This window comes from Schistocerca americana, chromosome 8 (genome assembly GCF_021461395.2).
Source record: "Schistocerca americana isolate TAMUIC-IGC-003095 chromosome 8, iqSchAmer2.1, whole genome shotgun sequence".
Lineage (NCBI taxonomy): Eukaryota > Metazoa > Arthropoda > Insecta > Orthoptera > Acrididae > Schistocerca > Schistocerca americana.
The window spans coordinates 492,324,760-492,348,682 of record NC_060126.1 but is presented as its reverse complement, the minus strand read 5'-3'; the positions used below and the strand labels follow the sequence as shown (position 1 = coordinate 492,348,682).

The 23,923-nt window shown below is 43.5% G+C and overlaps 1 protein-coding gene across 1 annotated transcript in view; it reads right to left on the bottom strand.

Moving 5' to 3' along the window:
• Window positions 1–23,923, bottom strand: part of LOC124545432 (UDP-glucosyltransferase 2-like) — a 150,238-nt gene that overhangs the window by 13,957 nt on the left and 112,358 nt on the right. Inside the window, exon 5 of the mRNA XM_047124351.1 lies at window positions 2,465–2,684. Within this exon, the coding sequence (XP_046980307.1) occupies window positions 2,465–2,684 (220 nt within the window). The remainder of the gene's footprint in view (window positions 1–2,464; window positions 2,685–23,923) is intronic.

Below are 23,923 nucleotides of genomic sequence, written 5' to 3'. Positions count from 1 at the left end.
TTGCTAGCGCTGCAGACCTCCACCATGTGACAAGCAAGCAACTTTCGTGGATTTTAATGTGTCTTCCAAAACACTCACACACACACACACACACACACACACACACACACACACACACACACACAGGTGATAAATATATGCAGACTGAAGTGACATATGAAAATTTAATTTGTACCAAGGCTGGGATTCGAACCCGTGTCTCCTGCTCACGAGGCAGATGCGCTAACCACTACTCCGTCCTGGCACAGTGGCTTTGCACAACTGCGGGAACTATCATAGCATGGCTCCCAACAGAACGAGGTGAGCCAGTGGCTAGCACACTGGACTCGCATTCGGGAGGATGACGGTGCAAGCCCGCAACCGGCCATCCTGATTTATGTTTTCCGTGATTTCCCTAAATCACTTCAGGTAAATGCCGGGATTGTTCCTTTGAAAGGACACGGCCGATTTCCTTCCCCTTCCTTACCTAATCCGATGGGACTGATGATCTCGCTGTCTGGCCCCCTCCCTCAAACCAACCAACCAACCATGGCTCCCTCCTCAGTCTTAATTTCCATTCACGCCTCAGACCAGGTGGTGTTACCCCTAAACGGAACAGCATTTTCATTGAAGCACCTATGCCTGGGTTTCGGGCAGAATCCCTAGTTTCATTCGATGCTGAGGTACTGTTCCAAAACAATTGGAGAGCCTTCGTAGTTTGTTTAGGGGGTGACACCAAGTGGGCTGAGGCGTGAATGGAACCCAGTGAGCAAGAGACCCAGGTTCGAATCCAGGCTTTGATGCAATTTTTCATTCGTCGCATTAGTGCATATATACATCAACGTGAATTTATACTCCAATTTTGGACCATACATAGACATAGAACATGTATGATTTGTAGAGAAAGTTTACAGACAGAAGGATAAAAGCGTGTAGAATAAGGTACCTTTAGTTGTAGCTGAAAGGGGTCGGAGATGCCTAACATTACTTGTAGAGAGGGTCACTCCAAAAGAAATGCACTTTTTTTTAAATCTATCTTTTATTATACATGTTTGAAAGTTTTACAGTGTGTAGATACATCCTTTAGGAACAATATTTTCGTTTCTCCACATAATTTCCATCACTCTCAACTGCCTTACGCCATTTTGGAACCAGCGCCTGTATACCCGCACGGTAAAATTCTGGACCAACCTGTTGGAGCCACTGTTTGGCAGCGTGCACAAGGGAGTAATCATTAAACCTTGTTCCACGAAGAGAGTCTTTCAGTTTCCCAAAGAGATGATAGTCACATGGAGCCAGGTCAAGACTGTAAGGCGGGTGTTTCAGTGTTGTCCATCCGAGTTTTGTGATCACTTCCATGGTTTTTGACTGACATGTGACCGTGCATTGTCGTACAACAGCAAAACATCCTGCTTTCGCCGATGTGGTCGAACACGACTCAGTCGAGCTTGAAGTTTCTTCAGTGTCGCCACATATGCGTCAGAATTTATGGTGGTTCCACTTGGCATGATATCCACAAGCAAGAGTCCTTCGGAATCGAAAAACACCGCAGCCATAACTTTTCCAGCAGAAGGTGTGGTTTTGAACTTTTTTCCTTGGGTGAATTTGCATTATGCCACTCCATTGATTGCCTCTTCGTCTCTGGTGAAAAATGATGGAGCCATGTTTCATCACCTGTCACAATTCTTCCAAGAAATTCACTTCCACAATTCTCGTACTGTTCCAAGAGTTCACTGTATACAGTTTTTCTTGTTTCTTTGTGAGCCATTGTCAACATCCTGGGAACCCACCAGGCACAAACCTTTTTTTAACGCCAACACTTTCAGTATTCTGTAAACACTTACTTCCCCTAGCCCAACGTAGCGTGACAACTCGTTCACTGTGATGCGTCTGTCAGCAGTCACCAATTCGTTAACTCTCTGCACATTGTCTGGAGTGTGTGCAGTACGAGGCCTGCCGCTGCGAGGACAATCCTCAACATTGCCGTGCCCGCTTTCATCACGTAACCTGCTTGCCCACCGACTAACTGTACTGCGATCGACAGCAGCATCTCCATACACCTTTTTCAACCTCTTGTGGATGTTTCCCACTATCTCGTTTTCACAGCACAGGAATTCTATGACAGCACGTTCCTTCTGACGAACGTCAAGTGTAGCATCCATCTTGAAGACATGCTGTGACGGCGCGACTCACGGGAACAGGTTGAACTAAGTTTGAAAACAAGCGGGAAGGATGTATCTACACACTATAAAACTCTCACACATGCAGAATGAAAACTGTATTTTTACAAAAATAGTGCGCATTTCTTTTGGAGTGACCCTCGTACTTTCAAATAGTTGATTAGCAGAAAACTCGTGTGTTCCACTAATAATGGGCAGTCCCTACAATTTGGGATTCTGATGAGAGAAAGGAGTGTTCTGCTAGTTAATGGTATTCATATAAACAGAACCAGTAACCGCACAGCGCTGAATGATGAACTACTTACTTGGGGTTGGTCAGGAGTTCGTTGAGAGCCCTACCGAAGGACTCTTCAGTCAGCTCGTTGACCCGAAGTTTCATTCCGAAGCCGTCGGCCTCTGCTCTGGCCAGGTTGGCGTTCTGGTCGCCGAAAACAGGGATCCCCAGCAGCGGCACACCGGCCGATATCGCCTCCTGTATGCTCATCAGCCCGCCGTGCGTTATGAACAACTTCATGTTCTTGTGATCTGCAATGGAAGAAACACCTGTCAGACACAGTGACGAGCCCAGAATAAGTGTGTACCGGATTTTACTGTGGAACTGATTTGTAGTGCCACAAGGCTACTAGCTTAGTTTTGGTATGCGAGAAAAGTGACGTAAGTTCTGATTTGATCCATTTTAACTGTTCTGAAAGCCTTCGACTGCAAAAACAATAGGTTTGTTTATGTATAATTCATCTGCTACCAGTCACGATTTTCTTTATTTTAGTTTTCGCACAACGCGTTTCGGGAAATGACTCCCATTTTCAAGTGCATTTTTTGTGTTTGTTATGCCATTTCCATCTCATGTTGTCGATGTGTCCGAGTCTGCTTAATTTCATTGACTTTACAGCGATATATAAGAAAATACGCAATTGTAAGTACAAATACTTCTAAATTTCGCCACTAATTTCACAAAAAGACCGACAACCAACTAAAAATCGCATGTTTTCCTATATATCGCAGTAAAGTCAACGAAATAAAGCTGACTCTCAAACATCGACAACATCAGATAGAAATGGCATAACAAACATAACAAAAAATGCACTTAAAAATGGGAATCATTTCCCGAAACGCGTCGTGCTAAAAATAAAATAAAAGAAAATCGTGACTGGTAGCAGATGAATTATTTGTAAACCAACATATTGATGTAAGTTCTATTTTCATTTGGTGTGTCATACACCGAAGAACCAAAGAAATTGGTACACCTGCCTAATATCGTGTAGGGCACCCGTGAACACGCACTAGTGCCACAACATGACGTAGCATGGACTCGACTAATGCCTGAAGCAGTGCTGGAGGGAACTGACACCATGAATCCTGCAGGGCTGTCCATAACTCCGTAAGAGTACGAGGGGGTGGAGATCTCTTGTGAACAGCACGTTGCAAGGCATACGAAATATGCTCAATAATGTTCATGTCTGGCGGGTCTGGTGGCCAGCGGAAGTGTTTCAACTGAGAAGAGTATTCCTGGAGCCACTCTGTAGCAGTTCTGGACGTGCAATCACAATCTCAAATATCCTCAGATACAACAATATCTAAATATCAGGCAGCATAGCAATATCCACGAACATAATCCAGACAAACGGAGTTCTACAAGGAGATCTCATTAGCCTAACGCTATTCAGCATCATGACCGCAGACATCACAGACTAATCAGAGACAAGAAATGGCTCTGAGCACTATGGGACATGTGAGGTCATCAGCCCCCCAAACTTAGAACTACTTAAACCTAACTAACCTAAGGACATCACACACATCCATGCCAGAAGCAGGATTCGAACCTGCGACCGTAGCGGTCGCGCGGTTCCAGACTGAAGCGCATAGAACCGCTCGGCCACTCCGGCCGGCATAAACAGAGACACGTCAGCATAACTTATTCCCTGTGTGGACAACATGAAAATAGGCTCAGAGAATGCAGAAGAGCTCCAAGGGGTCCTCAACAGGCTCACATCGTGGGCGGAAAGAAATGGATTGCAAATAAACCACAGCAAAACCAAACAAACGGCTTTTAGGAAAGAAAGGAAACCCTACACAATAAACCCTTGGAGGTAGTGCCAAAATTCAAGTATCTTGGAGTCACCCTGCAAACCATCCTGTCACCCGTCAGTAACCATGTGAAAGAAAGAGCGGCCGCAGCAATAAAAGCCATCTACCACATCCAACAGCCTCAACAAATATCACTGGATGCAGCAATGTTACTGATCAACACAGCCATTTCCCCAATAGCTACATATGGGATCACCATCATACGGGAAAAACTCACCATAAGCGACCTGTTAACGATAGAAAAAGTCAAAGCCCGCTACATGAAAAAGATTCTAGGTATCGGCAATTCGGCACACTCAAGGAAAACTGGTTCATCGACGACATAAAAATGTGGTATTGGCTGCTAAATAACAAGCCCTACGAGAAAGCACGTGCGAGATAACATCCCCAAAGACATTCGGGCTCACATGCGGTTTCTCTTCGTCGAAATGTCTTGGCTCAAACTCGTCTAGGGGTTGAACCGCACGTGTCGCATTACACACCCTAAATTAGACACTTGTGACCCCACGCTTAAATTGTCTGGCTGATGGCAAGTTTGAGAAATACAAAGTTAACACAACATATAATAACAGTAATAATTACATCGGGAACTAAATGAACCCAGCCATAAATGATGTAGGCCACGCAGTTGCGATTTAGATAGAATAAGCAAACTAATAGCGAAAGTGCTCGTATTTAGAGTTACTGTTACACTCGAGGGCATATCCATTTGACACAGTTCGATTATTCACAATCTCATCGCGATAAACAGTACTCCACCTCGAAATTTACACGAAAAGTTAAGAGAGTTCAATCCATGCGCGCCGCTGCTCACCGCTCAGAGACCAAGTCACCCGATACCACACAACGCGAAATTTTCTGAGTCGTTTCACTTCCCAGCTGCCTAAAGACCGTCTGTCCGCTTTCGCGTCTCAATCCTAACTATACCCTTCGGTGTCTCCAGCCGAACTGTCCCGCTTCGCGTCTGCACCAGCACTGCCTCTACCCGTCCCCGGCTGCGTTTCCCGCGCGTCGAACATCTTCGCTCAACTGACTAGTGCAGTTCCCTTTCCTGAAGCCATCCATCTGATTGGCTACAGCTTATTCTACATCATTTTACATTTTAAAATATTTAAATAATCAACGCTTGACCACTTTCACGTTCTAAATAAAGTAACAATAATATCCACTGCAAAATAAACATTAAATTCTTTTGCATAAAACCAATACAATTTCCTTCTTAGTTTTGAATGCTACGGCCAGTAGCCTTGCGCCAATGTGCTTTCTGATAAATAAATAAAGAACAAAAGTAACTATTATGCACTAAATTTTGCAACAAATATTCTATTACCTAATGATTCAACAAGGTGTCATGCTGTCATTATTCAATGTGTTTTGTGTGGAGGAAATGATTATCTGATGCTTAACTGAAAATACTGATAATTTAAATTTACTACACTCCTGGAAATGGAAAAAAGAACACATTGACAGCGGTGTGTCAGACCCACCATACTTGCTCCGGACACTGCGAGAGGGCTGTACAAGCGATGATCACACGCACGGCACAGCGGACACACCAGGAACCGCGGTGTTGGCCGTCGAATGGCGCTAGCTGCGCAGCATTTGTGCACCGCCGCCGTCAGTGTCAGCCAGTTTGCCGTGGCATACGGAGCTCCATCACAGTCTTTAACACTGGTAGCATGCCGCGACAGCGTGGACGTGAACCGTATGTGCAGTTGACGGACTTTGAGCGAGGGCGTATAGTGGGCATGCGGGAGGCCGGGTGGACGTACCGCCGAATTGCTCAACACGTGGGGCGTGAGGTCTCCACAGTACATCGATGTTGTCGCCAGTGGTCGGCGGAAGGTGCACGTGCCCGTCGGCCTGGGACCTGACCGAAGCGACACACGGATGCACGCCAAGACCGTAGGATCCTACGCAGTGCCGTAGGGGACCGCACCGCCACTTCCCAGCAAATTAGGGACACTGTTGCTCCTGGGGTATCGGCGAGGACCATTCGCAACCGTCTCCATGAAGCTGGGCTACGGTCCCGCACACCGTTAGGCCGTCTTCCGCTCACGCCCCAACATCGTGCAGCCCGCCTCCAGTGGTGTCGCGACAGGCGTGAATGGAGGGACGAATGGAGACGTGTCGTCTTCAGCGATGAGAGTCGCTTCTGCCTTGGTGCCAATGATGGTCGTATGTGTGTTTGGCGCCGTGCAGGTGAGCGCCACAATCAGGACTGCATACGACCAAGGCACACAGGGCCAACACCCGGCATCATGGTGTGGGGAGCGATCTCCTACACTGGCCGTACACCACTGGTGATCGTCGAGGGGACACTGAATAGTGCACGGTACATCCAAACCGTCATCGAACCCATCGTTCTACCATTCCTAGACCGGCAAGGGAACTTGCCGTTCCAACAGGACAATGCACGTCCGCATGTATCCCGTGCCACCGAACGTGCTCTAGAAGGTGTAAGTCAACTACCCTGGCCAGCAAGATCTCCGGATCTGTCCCCCATTGAGCATGTTTGGGACTGGATGAAGCGTCGTCTCACGCGGTCTGCACGTCCAGCACGAACGCTGGTCCAACTGAGGCGCCAGGTGGAAATGGCATGGCAAGCCGTTCCACAGGACTACATCCAGCATCTCTACGATCGTCTCCATGGGAGAACAGCAGCCTGCATTGCTGCGAAAATGGATATACACTGTACTAGTGCCGACATTGTGCATGCTCTGTTGCCTGTGTCTATGTGCCTGTGGTTCTGTCAGTGTGATCATGTGATGTATCTGACCCCAGGAATGTGTCAATAAAGTTTCCCCTTCCTGGGACAATGAATTCACGGTGTTCTTATTTCAATTTCCAGGAGTGTATAACTTTCAAACAAATAAAGTTACAGAGTTGATATTCACAACGGTTATCATTTTAATGATGCGCTTCTACAAGAAATGTCGATTGTTAAGATCAACCAAAGCGTTTAGATTTTAGCATTCAGGTCTTTGTTACAAAACTTGTTAATTTCACTTTAATCCTAAACTATTTTAGATATCCTCAATATTCAAGGTTTATTGGGATTACCATGAAAATTTATGGAGGATTGCAGATTAAAAGTACTGTGGCTTGATTCCCTGCACTACTACACAATTAAATAGTTTTCGCAAATGTTTCCCTTTATAGCCGATCTTACGTCCGCCATATTTAACACTCCTACGTCTCCTCGGCCACAAAAGCCTTCTGCAGGGTTTTCCTTTGACGTAGGTTCTGCCGGCCGGGGTGGCCGAGCGGTTCTAGGCGCTACAGCCTGGAATCACGCGACTGCTACGGTCGCAGGTTCGAATCCTCCCTCGGGCATGGATGTGTGTAATGTCCTTAGGTTAGTTAGGTTTAAGTAGTTCTAAGTTCTAGGGGACTGATGACCTTAGAAGTTAAGTCCCATAATGCTCAGAACCATTTGAACCATTTTTTTTTTACATAGGTTCTCATCTGTCTCACTCGCACGCCACAGCGCTTAGGCCTTAATAGACAATAGACGGCTGTGTGTTTCCGCATCTCGTGGTGAAACTGTGCCCTTTGTGGCACGCGGTCCTGGACGACAGGGTACGTTTCACAATTCCTGAAGGCTGCCTCTTTCGGCCATATACTTAAATGAGAGCGAAACGCTCGTTAACACACACACGTCAAACCCTCACCGAGAAGTGCAGAGCCATCTGGCCCGATTTCTACACAACAGACGCCATAATGACGGACGAATGGAAACAAGCAAACTACAAGCTACGCCATGTAGTAACGCTTGTAAATAATAGATTTCAGCTGTCAATCGTCCTTTTTAAATTTTATTGGCAGATCTAGATTTCAGCTAGAAACTAGCCATTCTCAATGCACTATCATTTTTGATCAATGAATGTAATTCATTGAATATTCAATTCAATGACCTGTGGATGAAGCCCGACCAACAGGCATTACATGCATTAATCAAAAATGATAGTGCATTGAGAAGGCTAGTTTCTAGCTGAAATCTAGATCTGCCAATAAAATTTAAAAAGGAAGACTGATAGCTGAAATCTATTATTGACAGGTCAATATAACACTCGCTGCGTGCAACAGCCTTCTGAATGGAAGGTAAACCGCGTTACGCCACGCATGGATTTCGCCATAAACTCTGCCAAAACAAGAGATTTCAGCAGTCGAACGAAGACTGTATTTGAGATTTGTGTAAGAAATATTGTGAGAGATACCGCACTCAAAACTGCAAAATGAGGAAAACCTTGATTATAAAATTGGCTCTGAAATAAATGTTCATTTGTAATTTGTAATTTCTCTTTGCACATTGTGCGATTTTCAATTAATAAATAATTCTGGACATGTGGGGTGTCGCATTGTCCCGCTAGAATTGCTCAAGTCGGTCAATTCCAGCCAGCTACCACCAAGAAACTGCAGGGGAAAGACAACTGCTCCCACGATTCAAGGATGTGCGCTGCAAAATCATCTTGTAAGCCGCGTCAGTGACGAAAGTCTTTCGCCCGACGTCTAGGTCAGCGCATCGAAGACACCGACTGCCTTAAGCAGCCAATGGCCCAACTGAACAAGGAGGAGTTCCACAAACAGACCAGGTAGTGGCAAATAAAAATTGGCTCGAGACTACAAACAGGGAATTTCTTCGGGTAAACTACTGCACCCTATGAACAAATAGGTTGAACCTGAAACTTCCTGGCAGGTTCAGACTGAGTGCCCGAACATTACTCGATCTTGAGGCCTTTGCCATTCGCGGGTAAGTGCTCTGCTGACTGCACTGTTCAAGCAAACTTGTGACCTCTCCTCACATCTTTTATTCCTCTGGCTCCTTATCTCCCGCCTCGGCATGCAGTTTAATCTTTAATCTTTCAAATAAGCGCATACTCTTCTACAGGGTGAAAATAAATTCTGAAAACAGTCCCCCAGGCTCTAATTAAGACACGTCTCTTTAATATCCTTTCTTCAAGGAATTACTGTCCGCCAAGGTAGCGGGAGAACTTGTGGGAAGTTTAGAAGGTAGATGAGGTACTGGTGGAAATAAAGGTATGAGGGCAGATCCTGACTCGTGCTAGCATAGCTCAGTCATTAGAGCGCTTGCAAGCTAAATGCTGTCGCAGGTTGCTGTCCCAATCCGGCAGACATTTTTAATATGCCACGAAGTTTCAAATCAGTGGACACTACATTGTGGAGTGAAAACTCATTCTCGTTGAACTTATTAAGAAGAAGCGTAAGTGACTTGGGGACTCATCTTAGCGACGATCGGGACCGCAAGCGGGTAAAATTCATGACATAAGCGACTTGGGCGATTGTCGTGGCATGGCACTGAGGAACGAACATCTCGGAAACGGTGGAGCTGATTGGCTGTTGGCACACTGCTGTGGGGAGTATCTACGAAAAGCGCTTGAAGAGCGGTGAAACAACGAAAAGACTGTAATGTCACATGCGTTTAGGCGAGGTAACTGCGCGCCCATTATTGCTACGAGGCAAAATGAACTTGTGATACGGCTGCACGCTAGCGAGCGCAGGCCTCCGGGTGCGCTGACGCAGGTCCGGCTAGGTGACAGGAACGGCTAAGTCCAGGTACAAAGGCAAGAGTGTCGCCGGGAATGGGTGAATCCCAGTTCGGGGAATTTTGATGACGGAGGTTGCTTAAGTGGACAGACAACGCTCCAAGAAATGGCGGAGTATCAGACAAGCTGAAAGAAGTCTTCTTCCCACTCATTAAGAATCTATAATGATTCACAATCAAATATTAGATTTCCCGACCATGTTATAGTTTTGGGTGGAGATTTTAATTTACCAGATACAGACTGGGGGAGTCAAACGTTTATAACGGGTGGCAGGGACAAAGACTCCAGTGATTTTTTTTTAAGTGCATTATCTGAAAACTACCTTGAGCAGTTAAACAAAGAACCGATTCGTGGCGATAACATATTAGACCCTCTGGTGACAAAGAGACCCGAACTACTTGAAACAGTTAACGCAGAACAGGGAATCAGTGATCATAAAGCGGCTACAGCATCGTTGATTTCCGCCGTAAATAGAAATATTAAAAAAAGGTAGGAAGATTTTTCTGTTTAGCTAAAGTGACATAAAGCAGATTTCAGAGTACTTGACGGCTCAACACAAAAGTTTTATCTCAAGTGCAGATGATGTTGAGGATCAGTGGACGAAGTTCAGAACCATCGTATACTATGCATTAGATGAGTATGTGCCAAGCAAGATCGTAAGAGATGGAAAAGAGCCACCGTGCTGCAACAACCGAGTTAGAAAACTGCTACGGTAGCAAAGGGAACTTCACAGCAAACATAAACATAGCCAAAGCCTTGCAGACAAACAAAAATTACACAAAGCGAAAAGTAGTGTGAGGAGGGCTATGAGAGAGGTATTCAACGAATTCGAAAGTCAAGTTCTCTATACTGACTTGGCAGAAAATCCTAAGAAATTTTGGTCTTATGTCAAAGCGATAGATGGATCAAAACAAAATGTCCAGACACTCTGTGACCAAAATGGTACTGAATCAGAGGGTGACAGAAAAAAGGCCGAAATACTAAATGTCTTTTCTCAAAGCTGTTTCACAGAGGAAGACTGCACTGTAGTTCCTTCTCTAGATAGTCGCACAGATGAAAAAAATGGTAGATATCGAAATAGATGACTGAGGGACAGAAAAACAATTAAAATCGCTCAAAAAGAGGAAACGCTGCTGGACCTGAAGGGATACCAGTTCGATTTTACACAGAGTACGCGAAGGAACTTGCCCCCCTTCTTGCAGCGGTGTACCGTAGTTCTCTAGAAGAGCGTAGCGCTCCAAAATATTGGAAAAGTGCACAGGTCATCCCCGTTTTCAAGAAAGGAAGTCGAACAGATGTGCGGAACTATAGACCTATATCTCTAACGTCGATCAGCTGTAGAATTTTGGAACATGTATTATGTTCGAGTACAACGACTTTTCTGGAGACTAGAAATCTACTCTGTAGGAATCAGCACGGGTTTCGAAAAAGACGACTGTGTGAAGCCCAGCTCGCGCTATTCGTCCACGAGACTCAGAGGGCCATAGACACTGGTTCACAGGTATATGCCGTGTTTCTGGACTTCCGCAAAGCGTTCGATACAGTTCCCCACAGTCGTTTAATGAACAAAGTAAGAGCATGTGGACTATCAGACCAATTGTGTGAAAGGATCGAAGAGTTCCTAGATAATAGAACGCAGCATGTCATTCTCAATGCAGGGAAGTCTTCCGAAGTAAGAGTGATTTCTAGAGCTAAGATTTTTGCATATTTGCATGATAGTGCATATAAATGCATTTTTAAAGGGTTATTGCATATATAAATAACGTTTGCATATTTATGCATATATTTTACTTTTGCAGCAATGTTTCTTGAAATACAAGTATTTCACCGCAATAGTTTAAGAAGAAGAATAAGACCTAAGCAAATTGCTCTTTTATTGCTCTGTTTGTGTAGAGTTACTTCTCTGTCATATTTACAAATCCATAAAAGGGCGCCTAAAAATGAGGCGAACATAGCAATCAGCGGTTCCTGTACTATAAAAATATGTCCCTCGACAGCTTAACAAAAACTAAATAGCGATCAACAATCCTGCGGCAAACCTTTAAAGTTCCGTCAGCCATCGCGTCATGAAAGTCAGTATGGTTTTTATTGTGATGCAAACGAAGCCACCGGCGGCAACAATGAAATTTCCAAGAATGAAAAAGTTCCATTGTCAGCTACCTATAAATCAGTTACTAGTGTGCTGTTCTTCGTGATTTCTGAAGTGTACGAGGGAGGAGCCCATATTACCACAATGCCGAAGGAGAAGAACGGTAAAGCTTATTTACTTCGACAGTGGATTGATGGAAATCCTACTCTAACAACAGATGGAAACGTAGTATTGTGCCAAGTGTGTGAGAAGCACGTAAGTTCTATTTTTGTTTTCCCAAAGTTAAAAAGCAATCTGACTTTCGCGCTAGTTTTTTACTTAATAAAAATGAACTCACTTTATTTATATACCAGTGTTACAGGTGCCGTGTGATAAAAAAATTCCAGATTACACAACATTTACAAACAGCTGCTAATAGAAATGCTGCTAATAAAAATATCTCCGACATCCAGACAACCTTACCAGCAGCATTTTCTGCTAGCAGAAGTGGAAATGATGCCAATGATAATTTTTCGAAAGATATCTGCAAAGCTTCAGCCAACACCCCTTTCAATAAATTAAATAATGTAGAATTTCGAGGGTTCCTCGAAAAATATACCAAACGGAAAGTTCATGATGAATCAACAATAAGGAAAAACTATCGTGGCAAAGTTTACGAAGAGGTAAGTTTAAACATTTATTTAAAGAAATTAGTTTCCATGTCAACTACTCAAATATCCCCCACCCTCCATTTGTTTCATTAAAACTTTTCAATTTTTTTAACAATTTCAAATCTATTACACAAAAATATTTTAAAATCGAAACATAAAATTTCTTGTTCTAAGCAAAGAAGGGAAAGCAGAAAGGTGGAAGGAGTATATAGAGGGTCTATACAAGGGCGATGCACTTGAGGGTAATATTATGGAAATGGAAGCGGATGTACATGACGATGAAATGGGAGATATGATACCGCGTGAAGAGTTTGACAGAGCACTGAAAGACCTGAGTCGAAACAAGGCCCCGGGAGTAGACAACATTCCATTAGAACTACTGACAGCCTTGGGAGAGCCAGTCCTGACAAAACTCTACCATCTGGTGAGGAAGATGTATGAGACAGGAGAAATACCTTCAGACTTCAAGAAGAATATAATAATTCCAACCCCAAAGAAAGCACGTATTGACGGATGCGAAAATTACCGAACTATCAGTTTAATAAGTCACGGCTGCAAAATACTAACGCGAATTCTTTACAGACGCACGGAAAAACTAGTAGAAGCCGACCTCAGGGAAGATCAGTTTGGATTCTGTAGAAATATTGGAACACGTGAGGCGATACTGACCCTTCAACTTATCTTAGAAGCTAGATTAAGGAAAGGCAAACCTTCGTTTCTAGCATTTGTAGACTTAGAAAAAGCTTTTGACAATGTTAACTGGAATACTCTTTCAAATTCTGAAGGTGGCAGGGGTAAAATACAGGGAGCAAAAGGCTATTTACAATTTGTACAGAAACCAGATGGCAGTTACATGAGTAGAGGGACACGAAAGGGAAGCAGTGGTTGGGAAGGGAGTGAGACAGGGTTGTAGCCTCTCCCCGATGTTATTCAATCTGTATGTTGAGCAAGCAGTAAAGGAAACACAAAGAAAATTCTGAGTAGGTATTAAAATCCATGGAGAAGAAATAAAAACTTTGAGGTTCGCCGATGACATTGTGATTTGGAAGAGCAGTTGAACGGAATGGATAGTGTCTTGAAAGGAGGATATAAGATGAACATCAAGAAAAGCAAAACGAGGATAATGGAATGTAGTCGAATTAAGTCGGGTGATGCTGAGGGAATTAGATTAGGAAATGAGACACTTAAAGTAGTAAAGGAGTTTTGCTATTTGGGGAATAAAATAACTGATGATGGTCGAAGTAGAGAGGATATAAAATTGTAAGTAGGCTGTTTAGGTTTTTATATTGGTAACGCTCTGTATGAAAAGCACTGGCTGTGCTGTGCGCAATCTGTGGCTGGTTTGCATTGTTGTTGGCCATTGTAGTGTTGGGCGGTTGGCTGTTAACAACGCGTAGCGTTGCGCAGTTGAAGGTGAGTCGCCAGCAGTGGTGGATGTGGGGAGAGAAATGGCGAAGTTTTGAAATTTGTAAGAATGGATGTCATGAACTGCTATATATATTATGACTTTTGAACACTATTAAGGTAAATACAATGTTTGTTCTCTATCAAAATCTTTCATTTGCTAACTATGCCTATCAGTAGTTAGTGCCTTCCGTAGTTTGAATCTTTTATTTAGCTGGCAGTAGTGGCGCTCGCTGTATTGCAGTAGTTCGAGCAATGAAGATTTTTGTGAGGTAAGTGATTCATGAAAGGTATAGGTTAATGTTAGTCAGGGCCATTATTTGTAGGGATTATTGAAAGTCAGACTGCATTGCGCTAAAAAATATTGTGTGTCAGTTTAAGGACAGTCATGTATAATTGTTCAAAGGGGACGTTTCAAAATGTAGACTGGCAATGTCAAGGAAAGCGTTTCAGAACAATAGAAATTTGTTAACATCGAGTATAGATTTAAGTGTCAGGATGTCGTTTCTGAAAGTATTTGTATGGAATGTAACTATGGAAGTGAAACATGGACGATAAATAGTTTGGACAGGAAGAGAATAGAAGCTTTCGAAATGTGGTGCTACAGAAGAATACTGAAGATTAGATGGGTAGATCACATAACTAATGAGGAGGTATTGAATAGAATTGGGGAGAAGAGGAGCTTGTGGCACAACTTGAGTAGAAGAAGGGATCGGTTGGTAGGACATGTACTGAGACATCGTGGGATCACCAATTTAGTATTGGAGGGCAGCGTGGAGGGTAAAAATCGTAGAGGGAGACCAAGAGATGAATACACTAAGCAGATTGAGAAGGATGTAGGCTGCAGTAGGTACTGGAAGATGAAGAAGCTTGCACAGGATAGAGTAGCATGGAGAGCTGCATCAAACCAGTCTCAGGACTGAAGACCACAACAACAACATATTCATACTTTTCAGTGCGTGTAAATCCCAGCAATGAAATCACTGATTTCAGGTGTGCCACTGGGGAGTGTCGTAGTGCCGTTGCTATTCACAGTATATATAAATGACCTTGTGGATTACAGCGGAAGTACACTGAGGCTTTCTGCGGATATCGAGAGGTTGCGACAATGGAAAATTGCACTGAAATGCAGGAGGATCTGCAACGAATTGGCACATGGAGTATGGAATGGCAATTGAATCTCAGTGTAGACAAGTGTAATGTGCTGCGAATACATAGAAAGAAAGATCCTTTATTATTTAGCTACAATATAGCAGGTCAGCAACTGGAAGCAGTTAATTCCATAAATTATCTGGGAGCAGGAATTAGGAGTGATTTAAAATGGAATGACCATATAAAATTAATCGTCGGTAAAGCAGATGCCAGACTGAGATTCATTGGAAGAATCCTAAGGAAATGCAGTCCGAAAACAAAGGAAGAAGGTTACAGTACATTTGTTCGCCCACTGCTTGAATACTGCTCAGCGGCGTGGGATTCGTACCAGATAGGGTTGATAGAAGAGATAGAGAAGATCCTACGGAGAGCAGCGCGTTTCGTTACAGGATCATTTAGTAATCGCGAAAGCGTTACGGAGATAACAGATAAACTCCAGTGGAAGACTCTGCAGGAGAGACGCTCAGTAGCTCGGTACGGGCTTTTGTTCAAGTTTCGAGAACATACCTTCACTGAGGAGTCACGCAATATATTGCTCCCTCTTACGTATATCTTGCGAAGACACCATGAGGATAAAATTAGAGAGATTAGAGCCCACTCAGAGGCATACCGACAATCTTTCTTTCCACGAACAATACGAGACTGGAACAGAAGGGAGAACCAATAGTGGTACTCAAGGTACCCTCCGCCACACATCGTCAGCTGGCTTGCGGAGTGTGAATGTATATGTAGATTAAAGCAAATCGGAATACATCTGCGATCTCAGAAAAATGAGGCGCATCCAGTGACACAACAGTATTTCAGTGCCTTTGAAACTGCAGAAGTTACTATTCCACAGCGTATAAACATTTTCGCAATGAACCTCTAAATCAAAAACTTTTAAACACTTCGTGCAATTTCAACATATATGATAGCATTGAATGATAGCTATCACCCCAGAAGCCACTCATATGTATCTATTTTATTTATTGACTCAAAACATTTTCTATATCTTATTAACCAAATATTTGTCACAACACGGTATTCTCCACATTTAACAGCAAAAGAATTCAATGTGAATACCTCACATATTGTTACACTTGCGTAGTTATTTAATGAAGAGTTTACTATTTTGTCAGTAACTTTACTTAAATGTTGATTGCAAGTGCTATCAAAAACTATGTTCACTTAAAATTGGTCAATAACATGTACTAGTGGACATCACAATTGAAAAGAGAACAAAAAGTCGCTTCTGTAAAGAAGACCTAAATAACTGTCTAAATAGTATTTAATGAAAATATCTAGTCATTACTGTGAGTGCACTTGCACAACAGTACTAGCTTATTCATTTATGAACAAACCTTTGTTTATATTTATCGCAAATGATATGAGTGTGACTGTATGTTTATAACGTTTCTTTACTTAAATATTGTTGTAATACGAGGGTTGGAACTTTAATAGTGGGAACTATTTATTTATAGCTCGTGCAAAATAGATACGTGTATAAAATTTTTACTGACCTTCAAAGTAGTCACCAGCATTGTGTTTAACACACTGCCAGCGACATGGAAGTCGTAGGATACTCTTAGCAGTGCCAGTTGTGTTGACAGTTCGAGCGGCGCGGTCTATTACCCGACGAATTTGTAGCAGTTCTGAAGCGAATGCCGTGAAGTGTTTCTTTCAGTTTCGAAACAGAGTTGAACTTACGAGGGCTTAAGTCAGTGCAGCGTGGTAGGTGGTATAGCACTTAGCAGCCCCATCAGTCAAACAAATCAATAACAGCTTGCACTGTACGTGCTTGAGCATTGTCCTGCAAAATGATGATCAGGTCCTGCAGAAAGTGTCATCACTTCTGTCTCTATAGTGTTCATTTTTGGAACACAACCTACGACCTGCTTAGAGATAGAAGTGATGACACTTTCTGCAGGACCTGACCATCGTTTTGCAAGACATTGCTCGAGCACGTACAGTGCAAGCAGTTACTAATTTGTTTGACTGATGGGGCTACTAAATGCTATATCACCTACTGTACTCCTCTGACTTAAGGCCTCGTGAGTTCAACTCTATTTCTAAACTGAAGGAAACACTTCACGGCATTCGCTTCAGAACTGCTACAAATTCGTCGGGCAATAGACCACGCCGCTCGAACTGTCAACACAGCTGGCACTGCTAAGAGTATCCTACGACTTCTACGTCGCTGGCAATGGGTTAAACACAATGCTGGTGACTACTTTGAAGGTCAGTAAAACTTTGAAACACGTATCTGGTTTGTACCAGCTGTAAGTTAATAGTTGCCACTATTAAAGTTCCAACCCTCGTATATTAGTTTATTCCACGAAGGGGTCAAGCTGAATCGAATGATGTCTGTTGAGCGTAAGAACGATGTATTTTTTGGTGAGGTCAGCCTCTAGACGTTAGGAAAGCACACAGTAGTGGAACACTGTGGGAGTCAAGTGGGGACAAGGGAGTTTTTCGATTGAAGAGCTCAAGGGAGTGATTCTGGACACTTTATGGTGACGGCTGGAAGAAGGCAGACCTGCCTGCAGAAACGTGGGTGATTTAGTCATATAGGTGGCTGATTCTAGGCGATGGACGGCCGTTCCACCACTCTAACTTCTGAAGGGATTTACATGTCGAGAGACCTGAATGCGCTCAAGAGTAAGACTCTAACTTTTTCCTCTTGTGCTACGGAAATGAGGATAGACAGAACATGAGTTACTACTCATTGTACTCTGTTTAATAATATGTAAATCATCAATTTGCACTTTAAACTGTTTTGAGTTGGTGAATATTTCGTGAATTGTGATTACGAAACGCGAATTTTAACGTATCGTTGATTATAATTCAGTTAGGGATTTTCCTACGGTTCTCATAATGCTCTCAAAGTAACTTTACTGCATTTGATAAGAGTATTTTCTGTCTGTATTTTAACTGAATATCGTAGGACCACTGTTTATTTGCAAAGCCCTTTCTTGAATAAACATTATGCAACATAATTCTCTGTAGTCTACATCAATTACAGAGGTTAGAATAGAACCCTTGTTATTAAATTATTCATTTAACTATTCTTTAGCAATTCCGAGCATTTTATTAACTCCCAATTTCTAGCTATTGCATAGGCTACTTGACTGTAGTATCACAGCCGCAGGTTATTATTTCCAGCGAATTAGCTACGGGGCATGAAAGCAAACGTTCACGTATCGACACCATGATTACATCGAACTATTCTTTTTAATCAGAGCCGTGCGTAGACCAAGTACCTGAAGTATGAGTAACTGAGCACTTAATTTTTTTTTTTTACTTTACAGACACTTTTAGAATGCAGGCCTTCACGGCCAGTTTTTGGGTAATTGCTGATCCACACTACGAAACGACTAACTTGTAACCCCGGCCACGGAACCCTTATCAGTTTACTGGTTACCAATCTAACGGCTTCCAGGCGCAACAAAAATTGAACTTTCAATATTTCGTTCAATTGTTAGCTGAATTTAAATTTTTAAAAAGCCCTCGTATTCTACTCACTGGGAGGTATAACCTTACGTTAAAAGTTTAACTATCATTGTACCATGGGATGGATCTGATGGCAGAATGGTCGCGTAATCGTTTCTTCGAAGTAAAAATAATAACGAGCGTATGGCGTTGGTGGCCGGGAGACCCCTCGCGCGGCGGTTCGGCCGCCGCTCCACAATTTCTTTAACGTCACTACGGCGACTTGCGAGTGAGTGAGGATGAAATGATGATGAAAGACACACAACACCCAGTCATCTCGAGGCTCCTTGGAAGTAATGCGCCCCAGCACCGTAACTGTGGGGCCCATGGAATACCACGACATAGCAGCCCAAATTATTACCGAACCCACGCCATGTTTCGCTCTTGTGACGGGAACTCGTCTAGAAATTTGAAACAGTGTGAAACAAAATACCGGGTGATCAAAAAGTCAGTATAAATTTGAAAACTGAATAAATCACGGAATAATATAGATAGAGAGGTACAAATTGACACACATGCTTGGAATGGCTTGGGGTTTCATTAGAACAAAAAAAAAAGAAAAATACAAACTTTCAAAATATGTCCGACAGATGGCGCTTCATCTGATCAGAATAGCGATAATTAGCATAACAAAGTAAGACAAAGCAAAGATGATGTTCTTTACAGGAAATGCTCAATATGCCCACCATCATTCCTCAACAATAGCTGTAGTCGAGGAATAATGTTGTGAATAGCACTGTAAAGCATGTCCGGAGTTATGGTGAGGCACTGGCGTCGGATGTTGTCTTTCAGCATCCTTAGAGATGTCGGTCGATCACGATACACTTGCGACTTCAGGTCACACCAAAGCCAATAATCGCACGGACTGAGGTCTGGGGACCTGGGAGGCCGAGCATGACGAAAGTGGCGGCTCAGCACACGATCATCACCAAACGACGCGCGCAAGAGATCTTTCACGCGTCTTGCAGTATGGGGTGTTTTTTTGGTTCTAATAAAATGACATCTCATTCCAAGCATGTGTGTCAATTTTTACCTCTCTATCTACATCATTCCGTGGTTTATTAAGTTTTCAAATTTATACTGACTTTTTGATCACCCGGTATTCCAGCTGGTCTTAAAATTCCCAGCTTCTGAAGCTCCCTTCGTGTTTAGTGAGTTTTGCAACTGCCATTCTCTTATTTTTTGTCACGGTCCTCTTTAATGACCGTCCGTCACGGTCACTAACAGACACTTTATTCCTCTTTGTAACTTAGCGGACGATGTTTTTCGATTGTCCCCGTGTGCGGAGTAAATCTTTCTATGCGGTGCATCGGCTGCCTTGGTTAAGGACGTATCAACCACACGAGTACCAGCAATTTGCCCACATTCGAATACACTTAGCACCGACAGAATGCGCACACAACTACACAGAACACTCTTCCGATCACGACTGACAGCCGCGCGGGATTAGCCGAGCGGTCTATGGCGCTGCAGTCACGGACTGTGCGGCTGGTCCCGGCGGAGGTTCGAGTCCTCCCTCGGGCGTGGGTGTGTGTGTTTGTCCTTAGGATAATTTAGGTAAAGTAGTGTGTAAGGTAAGGGACTGATGACCTTAGCAGTTAAGTCCCATATGATTTCACACACACACATGACTGACACTTGCAACGTATTGAAGACATTGCATAGGTGCTGTTTGTGGTCAAGGACAACAGCGCCACGAGCAGGATTCCTTACAAGGGAACCTCCCCATCGCACCCCCCTCAGATGTAGTTATAAGTTGGCACAGTGGATAGGCCTTGAAAAACTGAACAAATGGTTCAAATGGCTCTGAGCACTATGGGACTTAACATCTATGGTCATCAGTCCCCTAGAACTTAGAACTACTTAAACCTAATTAGCCTAAGGACAGCACACAACACCCAGCCATCACGAGGCAGAGAAAATCCCTGACCCCGCCGAGAATCGAACCCGGGAACCCAGGCGTGGGAAGCGAGAACGCTACCGCACGAAAAAACTGAACACAGATCAATCGAGAAAACAGGAAGAAGTTGTGTGGAACTATGAAAAAATAAGCAAAATATACAAACAGAGTAGTCTATGCGCAACATAGGCAACATTAAGGAGAGTACGAGAACAGGAGCGTGGTGGTCCCGTGGTTAGCGTGCGCAGCTGCCGAACGAGAGGTCCTTGGTCCAAGTCTTCCGTCGGGTGAAAATTTTACTTTCTTCATTTTCGCAAAGTTATGATCTGTCCGTTCGTTCATTGACGCCTCTGTTCACTGTAATAAGTTTAATGTCTGTGTTTTGCGACGGCACCGCAATACCGTGCGATTAGTAGACGAGAGGACGTGCCTCTCCAATGGGAACCGAAAACATTTGATCGCAAGGTCGTAGGTCAACCGATTTCTCCACAGAAAAACACTTCTGGTATATTCTATACGACACTGGTGACGGCATGTGCGTCACATGACAGGAATATGTTGTGCAGTTGGCGAATGGGTAAAAAGATTCTTCTACCTTGCCCGAGTTAGGTTTTCTTGTTTAGGTGTAGCGTCCCCATACTACGGCGCAGTTACCTCGCATCGGACGGACGGATAATAATTGTCTGAATTTAAAAAATTGAAACTTTTCACTCGAGGAAAGACTTGAACCAAGGACCTTTTGATCCGCAGCTGCTCACGCTAACCACGGGACCATGGCGTTCCTGAGCTGACATGTACCTTAATGTTGCCTATCTTGCTCATTGACTACTCAGTTTGTATATTTTGCTTTTTTTTCATAGTTGCACATAACTTCTTCCTGTTTTCTCGATTGATCTGTGTTCAGTTTTTCAAGGCCTATCCACTGTGCCAACATATAACTAAATCTGAGGGGGGTGCGATGGGGAGGTTCCCTTGTTAGTAACTACATTTATGGTCAAGCATGTATTTCTCGCCATGTTTCCGTATTTTTGTCCACCCTTTGCAGTTCAGGAGATATGACGTCATAAACATTCAGATACGTGATAAACTAGCTTCTGCTTTAAGACGCAACGCAGATTACCCAGTTCGTATTCATGCAGTGTTTCGTAATCACAGCACTTACACACTTTTAACGAACTTCAAGCACAATTTCAAATCTTTGCTAAAATATTTCTCGCTTACATACTTAAATTAAATTTTTAACACTAAATCATCTGTAACCAGTCGATTGAAGCTGTTTCTTACGTGCGAGTTTGAATCTTTAAGGGATCGGAGTTTAATGGTTTTGTAATGTTCGAGTATCCTACGCACGGAAGAGTGGCGAAGCTACAGTCGTTAAACTCACAATCCTGTACTTTCGTCGCAGAAAACATGAAAAGACTAAAATATGACCCTCATACTTCCACTAACTGTGAGAATACTTAAGAGATCGTGAGCTCGCGAGAACAGTCCAACACAAGTACCAAGAGTGTATTCCGAACCGTATAGCAAAGTAAAGACAGCATGCAATAAACTCAGCGATGTGATCAGCTTAATGCCTTAATGAATAAGCTACATATTGTATATAAACTTTGTGAGACGTGGCGGTCATATTCCTCACTTACACTAAAGAGCCAAAGAAACTGGTACACTCGCCAGATATCGCGTAGGGCCCCCGCGAGCACGCAGAAATGCCACAACACGACGTAGCATGTACTCGACTGAAGTAGTGCTGGAACGAAATGACACCATGGATCCTGCAGGGCTGTCCATAAATCTGTAAGAGTACGAGGGGCTGGAGATCTCTTCTGAACAGCACGTTGCAAGGCATCCCAGATATGCTCAATAATGTTCATGTCTGCGGAGTTTGGTGGCCAACAGAAGTGTTTAAACTCAGAAGAGTGTTCCTGGAGCCACTCTGTAGAAATTGTTTACGTGTCGGGTGTCGTATTGTCGTGCTGGAATTGCCCAAATCCGTCGGAGTGCCCAATGGACATGACTGGATGAAGGTGATCAGACAGAATACTTAGTACGTGTCACCTGTCAGAGTCGTATCTAGACGTATCACGAGTCCCATATCACTCCAACTCTACACGCCCCACTTCGTTACAGAGCCTCCACCAGATTGAATAGTTCCCTGCTGACATGCAAGGTCCATGGATACAGTGGGAAACGAGACTCGTCCGACCAGGCTACATGTTTCCAGTCATCAACAGTCCAGTGTCGGTGTTGACAGGAACAGTCGTGGCGTAAAGCTTTGTGTCGAGCAGTCATCAATGGTACACGAGTGGCTCCGAAAGTCCATATCGATGATGTTCCGTTGAATGGTTCGCACGCTGACACTTGTTGATGGCCCAGCAGTGAAATATGCAGCAATTTGCAGAAGGGTTGCACTTCTGTCACGTTGAACGATTCTCTTCAGTCGTCGTTGGTCCCGTTCTTGCAGGATCTTTTTCCGGCCTCAGCAGTGTCGGAGATTTGTTGTTTTACCGGATTCCTGATATTCACGGTACACTCATGAAATGGTCGTACCGGAAAATGCCCACTTCGTCGCTGCCTCGAAGATGCTGTGTCCCATCGCTAACGCGCCGACCATAGCACCACCTTCAGACTCACTTGAATCTTGATAACCTGCGATTGTAGCAGCAGCGCTAGACACTTGTTGTCTTATATAGGCGTTGCCGACCGCAGCACCGTATTCTGCTTGTTTTACACATATCTTTATTTGAATACACATGCCTATATCAGTTTCTTTGGCCCTTTAGTGTATATTATCTTATTACATATACCATTCGATTTGTTTTAAAGTACTTGTTAACTAGATAATTTTTGTACAGCAGTGTCATACATAATAACCGTGATCACTGTCACTGTGGTAGCCCGGTACCCCTGCCCTTCGTACAAGCTGACTTTTCTTGACGAATATACTTTCCCAAACGACAAATATATTTCTCATTTTCACCCAGAATTGTAATTTAACTATTGTTACTACCGCCTAAAGTGCTTAGTTTAACTGAAAGTGTTTGTTGAGTTACAGTTACAGGTTTTGTGGCCCCACTGATAGTCCCCCATCTCTGGCCGTCTTGCAAGCCAGGACAAACATACCGATTTCAGGAAACATTTCAGGACACAAGGAAATATATATACAAGGGCGTATCATAAATTCATTATTATTATTTCATATAATTTATTTCAAGTCGACATTTTTGAAACTGTTTCCTCATCATTCCCGCAACTATCCATATCCCAACGACTTCAAATGGTTCAAATGGCTGTGAGCACTATGCGACTTAACTTCTGAGGTCATCAGTCGCCTAGAACTTAGAACTAATTAAACCTAACTAACCAGGATTCGAACCTGCAACCGGAGCGGTCGCTCGGCTCCAGACTGTAGCGCCTAGAACCGCACGACCACTCCGGCCGGCCGAACG